Source organism: Bubalus bubalis, chromosome 14 (assembly GCF_019923935.1).
Source record: "Bubalus bubalis isolate 160015118507 breed Murrah chromosome 14, NDDB_SH_1, whole genome shotgun sequence".
Taxonomy (NCBI): Eukaryota; Metazoa; Chordata; class Mammalia; order Artiodactyla; family Bovidae; genus Bubalus; species Bubalus bubalis.
Genome location: NC_059170.1, coordinates 34,596,274 through 34,609,335, shown reverse-complemented (window position 1 = coordinate 34,609,335; position 13,062 = coordinate 34,596,274). Strand labels below are relative to the sequence as shown.

The window sequence follows — 13,062 nt, the reverse complement described above, 5'->3', positions numbered from 1 at the left end:
AGTCCCGGAGCCGGCCCAGCGCGGGGCCACGCGTCCCGCGGGCGCTGGTTCCTAAGGACGACGACAGCACCAGCTTTTCCTTTCTCCCTTCCCTTCCCTGCTCTGCACTCCTCCCCCTGCCCGCTGTTGTTGTGTGTCAGCACTTGGCTGGAGACTTCTTGAACTTGCAGGGAGAATAACTTGCGCTCTCCACTTCGCCCCGGTGCCTCTGCCCCAGCGGACCAGCCTCACTGCCTGCGAACCCCGCCGCCCCTGCCACTTCTCCGCCGGGCCCGACCCGAGACGCCGCTCCCTGCGTGCTAGGAGGGACTGCCTGGCCGGCACCCGGGAGAAGGAGGAGGCGAAGGAAGGGAACCGGGTCCCCGCGCCAGGTCCTTCAGCCAGAGCTTTTTCCATGTGGAGGCTCTTTCAATGGACGTGTCCCCGCGTGCTTCTTAGACGGTCTGCGGTCTCCTAAAGGTGACAACGTGGGCCGGGGCTGGGGGTGGGCGCGGGTCTCCGGCGGCCGCAGCAGCTGAGCCCCTCCCGGGGCCAGGCCTGGCGGGACGTAAACAGAACAGGTCCACGTGCAGCCGAGCCGCTGAGGGGATACCCACATCTTACCGCCCCTGGCGACCTTAGGCTTTGCCCTCCTGGCTCGCACTCTTCCGCCCCTCCTCCCTCTCCCTCTTCGGGATTTTATTAGGGCTGTTAACACTTGGATGATTTTTTTTTTTTTTTTTAAGTTAAAGAAGTCCCTTCTAGAGGGTGGCCCGTGGATTTCACCCGTTAGCTGCCAACCTGTACGTCCTGCCGTTTTAACTTCAAGTTTCTCCCGGAGAACTGCTCTCTCGACTCAGAGCCGCGTCCCATTTAGGAAAATATTATACGTTGGGATTCTCCCTGTTTTGTTTTTTTTTTTTTTTAACCAGGAATGCAAGGGGGGCAGTTATTTCGTGCCACCTTGAACTGACACGTGAATTAACAGATATCAGTCATCTACCTAATAGGAAGATACTTGTGTATATTTACTGCATAGGAGGGGGCGGGGGGAGGGGGGATGGAGTGGCCTGTCCTGACATTTCTGGGGTTAGGTTCGGGTCACAGGTTGCGAGTGATTTCGGAAGTTGTGTCCTTGAGTTTACTGGCTCTGGAAGTTACAGACCCTGTGTGTATCAGGAAGTTCTATACCGTGCCTGTAAGGAAGTCACATGCACCATTTGTCCGTGTTTATATGCAAGTGAGCGCTGTGTGTTTGGGTTAGGTTAGGGGACGGAGGAATGTGAGACTAAGCGGTGGTTTTCCCAGGTTCCCTATACAGCTGTCAGCGTGAGTGTCACAGAAAAAAAAAAGTGACAGTCACTGACGCAGCGTGGGGTGGGGTGGGGGGCAAATCTTGACGGGTTGAGAATGGGATGGGAGCGGGGAATAGCCATCTGGCTCAGGAACTAGGTGTTCTTCCATTCTCCCAAACGTTTGAGCTTCAGCTCCTCTTAAGTATCCCCGCGAGTGTTGTCAGCCAGGTGGGCACCCTGGAGGAGGAGGCAAATGGACGGAGCGGGAGCCCGCGGGGGCGGAAGGGGTGAGGGCTGGGCGGGAAACTCCGTGACTAATGTCGGCCCTGTCCGCAGGTCGACCATGGTGGCCGGGACCCGCTGTCTTCTAGCGTTGCTGCTTCCCCAGATCCTCCTGGGCGGCGCGGCCGGCCTCATTCCCGAGCTGGGCCGGAGGAAGTTCGCTGCGTCTGCTGGCCGCTCCTCATCCCAGCCTTCGGACGACGTCCTGAGCGAGTTCGAGTTGCGGCTGCTCAGCATGTTCGGCCTGAAGCAGAGACCCACCCCCAGCAGGGACGCCGTGGTGCCCCCCTACATGCTGGACTTGTACCGCCAGCACTCGGGCCAACCCGGTGCGCCTGCCCCGGACCACCGGCTGGAGAGGGCAGCCAGCCTCGCCAACACCGTGCGCAGCTTCCACCACGAAGGTGAGGCGCGGGGCCGGAGCTTGGGGGCGGAGACGGGGGCGGGGAGTCGTCCGGCAAAGCGCCCCGCCGTGGGCAGACTGCAGGCATCCCTGGCAGGGCAGCTTGGCCCGGGTGCTGCAGACATTTCCCTGTTTGTAAGAACCTTTCCGAACCTGGCTTTCACGCACTGCCTGTGTGGCGGGAGAGCCAGGGATTCCCTTTCGGTAAATCGGCACTACTTTTCCTGGCTTGGAGCCAGAAGAGCGACTCCTCCTCCAGGAACTGGAGAGAAATCAAATGATGGGGAACATGAGGGCAAAAGGCATGCCCCTAGACTGCGAAACGTGTAAGAATTCCTTAGGAGAAGAATGAGAAGGAAGGGGGCAGATTGGGATCTCTTCACGTCTGTTTGGAAGCCTTTGCTCTATAAATCTGCTTCTCTTGCTTAAGCCAGGGTTTCAGGCATGACAGCGCCAAGGGCAGAATTTTCAGAGATAGTATTGAAAAATCAAAGCCCAGGGCCCCAAAGTCTTTCTAATGTACAGTAGATCTGGGCCTGGTTTGGAAGATTTCAAATCCCTATCTAATCCTCGTGGGAGATCAATTCCCCAATCAATCTTACTGTTTCCACAATGACTTTCTTGTCTTCTGCTTAAATCTGAGAAGAACTTCCTAACAGAGACAAGGCTAGCCTTCAAACGAAAGCTTTTCCAGCAGCTAGCTGCTTGTTTTCCTTTTAGTGCATTGAAATGTGATTTTTTTTTTTTCTTTTATGATACTGGATGTGGTTTTTCTAAGGTAGGGTATTTCTGCTTGTTTCATCAGAAAGGCATTTAGTGGATTTGAAATGTCTTAGAGCAACTTTTGAGATCTGTTGTACCAAAGTTCTGAGGGCAATTACTCAAAAATACGTTCCACTGCAATTCTTTTTTTACACTTTTAAATGCTCCTTTGGCTTAACACATTCTAAGCAGAGCCCAGGTTCCTTCAAGCTCTAGGGGAGGATCCAAAGTTGTATATCACAGAGCAGCCACTTGTAGAGTATTGGAGAACTAGTATATAGTTCCCTTTTTCTTACCCTGCCCTGCCGAGGTGGTGGGTTTCAAGTGGCGATCTGTGCTCTGATATAAGCAAATCAGTAGTGTCACAGCCAGGCATTTTCTCCCAGTGTGGAAGACTTACACTGTGAGAACAGCAGTTGATAGTGGGAAGGGGTTGTCAAGGCAGGTTACATTACTTCATCAAGGCAGCTATACCTAATGAAGGGGACATTGAATTGATAATCAGTTCCTTTTTCAGCACATTTCTAAAGGAGGTGCTCTCTGCTAGCAGAAATTAGTTTTGGAAGGAAGAAAAATCTCATATTACTCCTTCAAGTTTCATCTACTGAAAGCCCAAGTTGTCTGTTGTCATGCAGAAATGTTTTTGTTCATGTACATTCTGTCATCACCACCTTGGAGTGATTATAGATCCAGCTCATCATTCCCAACTGATGCTGATTAGATTTGTTTTTCTGGATAGAAAAGTAATACAAATTGCTATTTTGGCTACCTCTCCTGGAGATATAGCAAGGAAATCATTCTTTATTTTTAAGGCCAAGAAGGTACTGCGTGTCTCTTGGAACTTAAAAGGAAGATAGATCATTTGAAATATTTGACATCTAAAAATACTCAGTTGCATGACAATCCCATCAGTGAAGTCTCCATATTTCTCCTTTCTCTTGAAGTGCCTTGACCAAATCTAAACAGGCAAACTTAATATAGTGCGTTATTTTAACTTAAATAGCATACTTGAGCTTATAAGTCAGAATTTATGTCTTTAAACATGTTAAGTGTTATGTGCCAAATAGTACAGAAATTACCAACTTGCTTAAAATCAATTTATAATAACTTCAGATTTTAATGCAATTAGATGATAGAAAAAAGCTATGTGATGTTTGCCCTAAATTTTAAAAAACCCATTTCTTTTCTTGTTATGACTAGCATATAATCAGTATGCTACAAATTGCCCTTGTTTTGAAGACCAGTTCATTTTTGTATAACCCAGAATTGGGTTTTTTTAAATATTCTTGTTTATAAAACATCCATGCATGACACTAAAAAGTCTATTAGTAAATCATGTGATTAAGGCTTAGGTTTAAGAGCAGAATTTGGTTCCTAGAGTCTTCATAGGTGTTTATTTATTAAAGGACCAAAGGATCTGATTACAAGAATTACCTGTTGGTTTTATTTGTGGGCAGGATCTGGGTGATTTGGTGAAATACAAGACAAGAAATATCATGGTGGCATTCTTTCAACCAATGTGAGAAGATAATGGATCCACATTGTAGGTGCTCAGACACAGAAATGATCAGTTGTCATTTCTATTAAACTTTCTCTAGTACTTTCTACAGTGGCTTTTATTTGGGAGAGCCCAAGTACTGCAAAACATTTTTCTTTTTTCAAAATTGTTAAAAAGTACTTCAGCCCCATACGCCTTTCAGAACTGCCACTGAGGATTAAAAAATGACTTCTTTTAACTGGAAAATGTTCTTTGCTTTTCTTATAGTTAAAAGCACATTGAAACTGGTTGACTTCATTGGCCCTGCAAAAAATCTGTATTATTTCCTGTCAGATTGGAATATGGAAGGACCACGTGCTTGCTCTCCAGACTCTGAAGGACACAGTTCTCTTTTTGCCTGAAATAACTTGAATTATTTGCCTCTATGACTAAAGCTTTGACTTAAAGATTAACCTATTTTCTACAAATGTAATTTTCATGAAAATACCCAATTAAAAGGAAAGTTCAGGAAACAACTACTGCCCTGTGAAGGAACACTGATTTCCAGTACAACACTTGGATTCCCAATTGAACACTGATTCCCAGTATGAACACAGATTCCCAGTACAACCAAAGGATTTAGACACATATACCCACCAAACCAGTGTTCACCTGGGGATGCTTCCCAGGTGTCCCCAGGTATTTCAGCGTGAATAGGAAAGGCCCCCTTTATGTGGAACAGGCATTCTGTTGGGAAATGCTCATAGATGGAGCCTTTGGTGCCCCTGGAGAAGGAAATGGCAATCCACTCCAGTATTCTTGCCTGGAAAATTCCATGGACTGAGGAGCCTGGTAGGCTACAGTCTGTGGGGTTGCAAAGAGTCAGACACGACTGAGCGACTTCTCTCTTCTCTTTTTGGTGCCCAGAGAGTTCTTGAACTAATGTTTTACATGCTGCTGCTTTTTTAGTGGTTCGTCTCTGTTCCCTGTTGATCCCTCCTCATTGAGCTATTTTGTCTTTTTTTTAAAGACTTGGCCTTTTGTATCTTTCACCAGGTAGGCAACTTATAATAAGAGGACCCTGGGTCATTCCACAGGTGTTGGGAGTTAAGGGTGTGCAGAGGCCAAATCAGAGTTAGTGAATGTGACCATGTTCTCTCTTTTAGCTGCCATCTCCTTTGTTGTCTTTAATTTTTAAATGATTCACTTGAACCTTTTGTATTTAATCTTTTTTTTCTCTCCTTGATGCATTAATTCTCTCTCTCTTTCTGTATATATATACATTCTCTAATCATTATTTTATATTTTGGACATGATTATTTTTTAATCTCCACTACTTTCATTTTATTTCAGGGCAATAATTTCCAACCTTACTGACTAGCTAGAACATTTGCAGGTTTTCATTGTTGTTTTCTAAACGAACATTTTTTATTCCAAGATTGTTGCAAAATTCTCAAAACTTAATGACAACTCATTTTTTGCTAAAACTCATCATACTGTGAAAGAAAAAGACAGCCACAGAATGAATATCAGTGGTTCCAAACAAGATCTGCATGTCCCAGTGCCTGCCACTTTACTTTTCTGCTTATTTAGTTCTGTCTGCTTCCTCTATCATTTCTATTCCTTTAACTGGGACAGAACTCACCCTGCGGATTTATTTGTATTAAATATAAATCTGCCTCTGTTGGTTTTGACTTTTGCTTGAGTTTTTGACTCCTTCCCCCATGTTATATGGTGCCATCTAGTGGCCAGAAACCTGGGCCTACCGTAGGCTCAACTGGATAGCTATGCACTGTGACCTTAGGAAAGTCACATAACCTCTCTGAGCTCCACTTATTTCATTTACAAAATGGAGCTAGTAACAGTTTCTCTCTAATTGATCTGTCATAAGGTAATTCATATTACCCTGGTAATTCATATTCTCCTCTGGTCTAGGGAAGAGGAAGTCAAAATGAGCCTAGGCTAGCTGTGGGAATTCAGTCTTATCTTTGGATTATTTTGATATAGATGAATAACTGACAGCGTTGATGATTAAGTTAGAACTTTGCTTTTGGGAGAGAGGTTGAATGTCATTTTTACCATATTTTCCCTTACTTTCCCACATTTTTGCACCCATAGCTCCATTTATTTGATTAAGAATTTAGAAGTTCAGGGACCCACATCTAAAATACTCTGGACTCCTCAGATCCCTTGGCAAGTGCAGCCTATTCAATAAAGATTATTTACATATACCTCAGAGAAATGTACCTTACCTACTTAGGTAAGTTCTCCGTTATTTTCAGAATCCCCAGGCTTGATGTGATGATTTGTAACTTCTTTATTTCATTTCAAAAAGTTCAGATTTTTTTCTACCTTCTAGAAAAAATTCATGTTCCCTTGCAGATCAAAGGAGAGGGTACCCTAACTTTGGTCAGTTTTCCTGGGTTTGGGAATTCCTGTGATCTTCTGACGTATCTCTATGACCAGAGTCTGCAGTTAGGAGTCTTGTAGAGATCTTTGAATTAAGAAGGGATAGTGGTCCGGTAGGGATTAGGTTGACTGAGATGAAGCTGCAATATTGGAGAAAGATCTTCACATTACTAGTTAATATTTAATAGTGTCAAGTTTTTTCCTTTGCTAAGTGAGTCTTCTTTTGCCACTTATTAATACCTCCAATGAGATTTTGGAGCTCCTGATATTGCCTTTTAATAGGTTAAATCTAGTTGAATTGTGGGAGTTTTATATAATTCAGTAATACATTGGTCTTTTGGAGGGTTATTGTTCTATTTGGGCTTCCCAGGTGGCTCAGGGTAAAGAATCTGCCTGCCAATGCAAGAGACACCAGTTGGATCCCTTGGTCAGCAAGGTCCCCTGGAGGAGGAAATGGCGATCCACTCCAGTATTCTTATCTGGGGAATCCCATGGACAGAGGAGCCTGGTGGACTACAGTTCATGGGGATGCAAAGAGTTGGATATGACTGAGCATACATTCATTATTGTTCTATTTAATGCCTCTTTTATACCCATCCTCCTTGCTTCATTTACTTGTTTCTCATGCTTACCTGAGAGATTGTTCATCTTCTTCCTGGCTGTGTGTGATATTTTTCTGGGCTTGTTTGTCAATACAGCTGTTCCACAAAGGCCCCAGATAATGTGCCTTTCCTTCCCCTCTTTAAGAAGAGCAAGAAACTCATGTGTTCTGAGATCAGCGAAGTCAGTTGCTTGGGGCCAGGTCTGGCTTTGGGTCATTGTGTCTGGAGGACGCTGCTGATTTTTACATCACTCTTGTTTTCTCTGGTAGCTTCTCTGTCAAAAGTGGAAACATCAGAGGGCTCCTGAATTGCAGGGGGTAAACATAATTCTTGATATTGGAGGAGGGCTCTGGTTGATTGGTGGGAGGGTTATTTTAAAATAGTGCCTGGTCTGAAGTACCATTAGCCAGGCTGCAGAGTTTAGAGCTCTCCCAAAGATAGCCCTACAGGTGTGGGTTAGTCCATGTCTAAGGAGAGGAGCTTTAGATCTACTCATCCATGGCTTCAACTCTTACTCCTTGGCCAACACTAATGGTTCTTCTGTTCATCTTTATATTATTTAACAAAAAAGGCACTTTGTTTCTGGCAGTTTATACTTGAACATGAAAAGCATTCTTTAAAACCTTTAGGCTCAAAGAGCAGTTCCCCAGCTTCCAGCATTCCCTTACCTGCGAGCTGCTGGAAATACTGAATCTCAGGCCCCACCTCCGACTCACCAGTTGAATCAGAATCTGCATTTGAAGAGTTAAGGTGTCCTAGGTGATTTGCATGAAGGTTAAAGTTTCCAAGCATACCATTAAGGCATTCCTCCATAATTTAGTGTAAACCACCCCTGTTGACCTTAGCTTGCAGTAATGACTGTTGCTTTGATGATGAAGGTTTGTAAGGTAGAACCTTTGAGGGAATGATCTGATTATCCTTTGCTAAGATATCTAGATTTTGTGAACAATGAATAGCTATTTGGTTTAGGAGAAATACAACTATAAAATCAATGAAAAATGATTTCCTCTTATGGTGATGACATGGAACTGTGGCTAAATTGATTTTGCTGGCACTCAGGTTGGATCCTGAATGAAGCAGGTTAAATTTGTTGACAGTGAAATGACAGAATGTGGTAAAGCTAGAAGAAAGTAAACCCAAATATCTCAAAATTCCAGTGCTGTTCACTATTAATTTAATAATAATGTGTACTTTTTATGAATTGCAGACTAAACATTCAAGGTGCTATGTTATATTGTTTGCTCAAAAAGCAGTACTTAAAATTGAAATTCTAGAATTTTAAATCAGGAAGAATTTTCTACATATAGCCCATTTAAATGACTATTTTAAAATAATGATAACAGATACAAAATGGTTATTCTGTATTTAGATTATCTCTTACATCATGAATATCATAATGGCATTTCTGTAGATTTTCATAAATTTAGCAGGTTTGTCTGTATCCTGTAGCCTATTATTGGGTGTGTGTATATAAATATTTGGTTTGTTTGTTTGTTTTGTTTTAAGATAAAGGAATTATAAATAGAAGAGAATCATTTTTTCCCCAAAAACATCTGAAATGAGATTTTTATTTTTGAGGTCATAAGGAGGTTAGAGAACAGACAAAGTTGGGAAGTTAACTTCTCTTGAAATTGTCCAGCCTTAATTACTACAGTGTCCTAGTTCCACCCTTACGTTTCCAAAGAAGCAGATCCCTTGTAAATGCCTTTGTTTCTGGACTTTTGAGTAAAATAGTAGGGTGTACTTTGCAAAATGTCATCGTTGATGTTGAGTTTCAGAGTCTTTAATTAGGAAACTGAAATCTGTATATCGAGATTTGTAAATCATCTAAATTGCAGAGTAATGTTTTAGAATACCGCTTAAGGGATTGACATTAAAGCCTTTTTCTTTTTAAGAAATGCAATAATTTCCTCAAATCCTCACTCATTAGGCCTCTACTAACTACAGTGCTGACTTTTTTTTTTTGCCCTAAAGTCTGTGAATTCCAAAGAAATGCTTCACCATTCCCCCCATTATTATAGCCACCTGGAAGCAGTATTCACATATTAGATTAAAAAAAAATGACAATGAATTGTGAAATTTTGTTTCTTGGTGTATTGACATAAATGTATGGAAAAGGGAGGATAGTTTCTTTATCTAAAGGGGAAATTGTAATTTTCTGGTTGCAGACGTTACATGGGTTGAATCAAACCCTGAAGTGATGTTTATAAATCCTTATATACAATCAGACTGTCTTACTTGCCTTACTGAACACTTTTTCTTTTTTTCCACTTTTTCATATCAAATTAGAATCTTTGGAAGAACTGCCGGAAATGAGTGGGAAAACAACCCGGCGATTCTTCTTTAATTTAACTTCTATCCCCACTGAGGAGTTTATCACCTCAGCAGAACTTCAGGTCTTTCGGAAACATATGCCCGAAGCTTTGGAAAACAATAGCAGTTTCCATCACCGAATTAATATTTATGAAATTATAAAACCTGCCACAGCTAACTCCAAGTTCCCTGTGACCAGACTTTTGGACACCAGGTTGGTGACTCAGAATGCCAGTAGGTGGGAGAGCTTCGATGTCACCCCCGCCGTGATGAGGTGGACCGCCCAGGGGCTCACCAACCATGGGTTCGTGGTGGAGGTAGCCCACCCAGAGGACAGCCATGGGGCCTCCAAGAGGCATGTGCGGATTAGCAGGTCTTTGCACCAAGATGAGCACAGCTGGTCACAGATAAGGCCCTTGCTTGTCACTTTTGGCCACGATGGGAAAGGACACCCTCTCCACAGAAGAGAAAAGCGGCAAGCAAAACACAAACAGCGGAAACGCCTCAAGTCCAGCTGTAAGAGACACCCTTTATATGTGGACTTCAGTGATGTGGGGTGGAATGACTGGATCGTTGCACCGCCGGGGTATCATGCCTTTTACTGCCACGGGGAGTGCCCTTTTCCCCTGGCCGATCACCTGAACTCCACGAATCATGCTATTGTCCAAACTCTGGTCAATTCAGTTAACTCTAAGATTCCCAAGGCATGCTGTGTCCCAACAGAGCTCAGCGCCATCTCCATGCTGTACCTTGATGAGAATGAGAAGGTGGTATTAAAGAACTATCAGGACATGGTTGTCGAGGGTTGTGGGTGTCGTTAGCACAGCAAAATAAAATATAAATATATATATATATATATTAGAAAAACAGCAAAAAAATCAAGTTGACACTTTAATATTTCCCAATGAAGACTTTATTTATGGAATGGAATGGAGAAAAAGAAAAACACAGCTATTTTGAAAATATATTTATATCTACGAAAAGAAGTTGGGAAAACAAATATTTTAATCAGAGAATTATTCCTTAAAGATTTTAAAATGTATTTAGTTGTACATTTTATATGGGTTCAGCCCCAGCACATGAAGTATAATGGTCAGATTTATTTTGTATTTATTTACTATTATAACCACTTTTTAGGAAAAATAGCTAATTTGTATTTATATGTAATCAAAGGAAGTATTGGGTTTGTACATAATTTTCCAAAAATTGTAGTTGTTTTTCAGTTGTGTGTATTTAAGATGAAAAGTCTACATGGAAGGTTACTCTGGCAAAGTGCTTAGCACATTTGCTTTTTTTTGCAGTGCTACTGTTAAGGTCACAAGTTCAAGTCCAGGAAAAAAAAAAAAAAGTGGATAATCCACTCTGCTGACTTTCAAGATTATTATATTATTCAGTTCTCAGGAATGTTGCAGAGTGGTTGTCCAGTCCGTGAGAATTTACATCCTTATTAGGTGGAATATTTGGATAAGAACCAGACATTACTGATCTAATATAGAAACCCTTCCCCTAACCCTTAATTTGCAGAAAGAGTAAAGCAAGACCAATAGAAATAATTAGGAAAACGATGAACCTACAGGAAAGTGAATGATGGTTTGTTGTTCTTTCCTAAACTAGTGACCCCTTCAAAGGAGCTGGACTGGCCAAAGTATTAAATAAAATATAAGATTTCTTCATTATTGATATCGTGATTATATATATTTAAAATTGATATCTAGTGGCCCTTGTGAAGAGTTGGAAATCAATTTGTATTTCACTTTTACCTCGCCTGGGAGCTCTTTATGCTCAGAAGGACTCAATTTTCTAACTTTGCCCCCCACACAGCAAAATTGTTTTCTGCCTACCCCAGTTCTCTGTTCCATCAGCTTGTTTTTCTTTCTAAGGTTATGTGTTTAAACACATGTCTCCAAATGTTAAACCTATTTCAGATAATAAATATCAAAGTTCTTTCATTTCATTCTATAAAGACCAACCTGCAAGAGAAAACGGTGCATGTGTACAGTGTTCACAAAGTTTCCTTACATTTGCTTACATTTTTGCTTCTGAGGCTACTCATTTTGGAGGGAGGTAGGAAGAAAGGCAAGGAGCTGTTGGAAATTTGCTAGCAAGTCATTGGCTAATTCTTAGGAATTGATCAATGCTTTAGGATTTAGTACTTCTTTGGAGCAGGATGATATAAGAGAAAACCAATGCTACAAAATAGGCAAAACCTGGAGAACCCAAGATAAAGTTTCAGAGATGATATCCCATGCAACTGAGGCAACGGTGCCAAAAAATTAGAAAGGGAAAGTGTCTAAGATCAGCTTTTACAAGGTCATCTGCCAGCTGGACTAAAGCCCAAGCAGAATGAAAGTCAAATTAGGCCACTCAGAATGAACACTTATAAAGGACAGGGGTTCTGTGTTCTGGGTTGAAATCAGACCCAAGGAAGGGTTGGGTGGGTATGCTTATATGGCCAAGGGTCCCACCACACCCCGTAATTTTACTTGAAGTATTTTAAGGTCAATTTCTAGGACTTTGTGTCACCTATGGTCCTACTTTCTAAGTTCCTTTTCTAGCCCTGCCTTGGGATTGGCCAAACAAAAGAGTATGTTAGTAAAGGAACACTGTCGTTATCAGATTCTTTCCAGGAATTAACCTGTGATGAACATGTTACATTTTGGATTATGTTTTGGGTATGATAGGTTTGACCCTGTGTTTTGAGATTATATAGGCAGATTATTTTTTTTTTTAAGAAAAGTAGTTTTTTTGCTGTTGTTTAGCCGCTAAGTCTTGTCCTACTCTTTTACGACCCCATGGACTGTAGCCCACCAGGCTCCTCTGTTCATGGTATCTCCCAGGCAAGAATACTGGAAGGGGTTGCCATTTCCTTCTTCAGGGGATCTTTTCAACCCATGGATCGAACCCACATCATCTGTGTTTACTTCATTGGCAGGTGAATTCTTTACCACTGAGCCACCTGGGAAGCAACAAGCTGTGAGATGATGTAGATCATGTTGTTTTAGAAAAATTACTACAAGTTATCTTTTACTCCTTCCACTTTTAAAATCTTTCAGTTCCTTTTTATTCCTATCCTATTGCTCTTGCACCCAATAGAAGGCAAGATCATCTCTGTCCCTCACACTCTTCTTCCTCTCTTGCAGTGGACGTGAGGGGCAGGCTGCACAGTCTTAGCATCTTGAAAAATAGTAATCCATGTTTGTCATTTCTGAATACTCCAGATGACAGTGAAAAAGTATATAGCCCAAGAATTACCATACATTTGGCAGTTTCATCCCTTTTTACACCTCTGCTTAATTGGTTCTGAATTTCATAGTGAAAATGATTCTCAAGTGTGTTCTCTTGCATAATATATATGTGTAAATATATATAGACATATATATATGCAATATATGTAAATATGTGTGAATATACATGCAAATTTGTAACTACATATAAACATATACACAAATACATGTGTAAATATATATAGACATATGTAATATATAAATATACATACAAAGATACATGTGGTAAGTATTACATATAGGTAGATGATGGTAT

The 13,062-nt window shown here is 41.7% G+C and overlaps 1 protein-coding gene across 1 annotated transcript; it reads left to right on the top strand.

Annotated features, from left to right (window-relative positions):
- Positions 1-326: 326 nt before the first annotated feature.
- BMP2 (bone morphogenetic protein 2) lies at positions 327-11,471 on the top strand. Its single transcript, XM_006073005.4, has 3 exons — positions 327-459; positions 1,611-1,960; positions 9,499-11,471. The coding sequence occupies exons 2-3, from the start codon at positions 1,618-1,620 to the stop codon at positions 10,341-10,343; spliced, it is 1,188 nt and encodes a 395-aa protein (XP_006073067.1). The 5' UTR covers positions 327-459; positions 1,611-1,617; the 3' UTR covers positions 10,344-11,471.
- Positions 11,472-13,062: the final 1,591 nt, after the last annotated feature.

Bases quoted from the DNA above. Each gene is read 5' to 3' on its own strand.
- BMP2 (XM_006073005.4), top strand. From the start codon at position 1,618: ATGGTGGCCGGGACCCGCTGTCTTCTAGCGTTGCTGCTTCCCCAGATC. The intron at 1,961-9,498 runs GTGAGGCGCGGG...ATATCAAATTAG, and splicing joins GCGCAGCTTCCACCACGAAG to AATCTTTGGAAGAACTGCCG.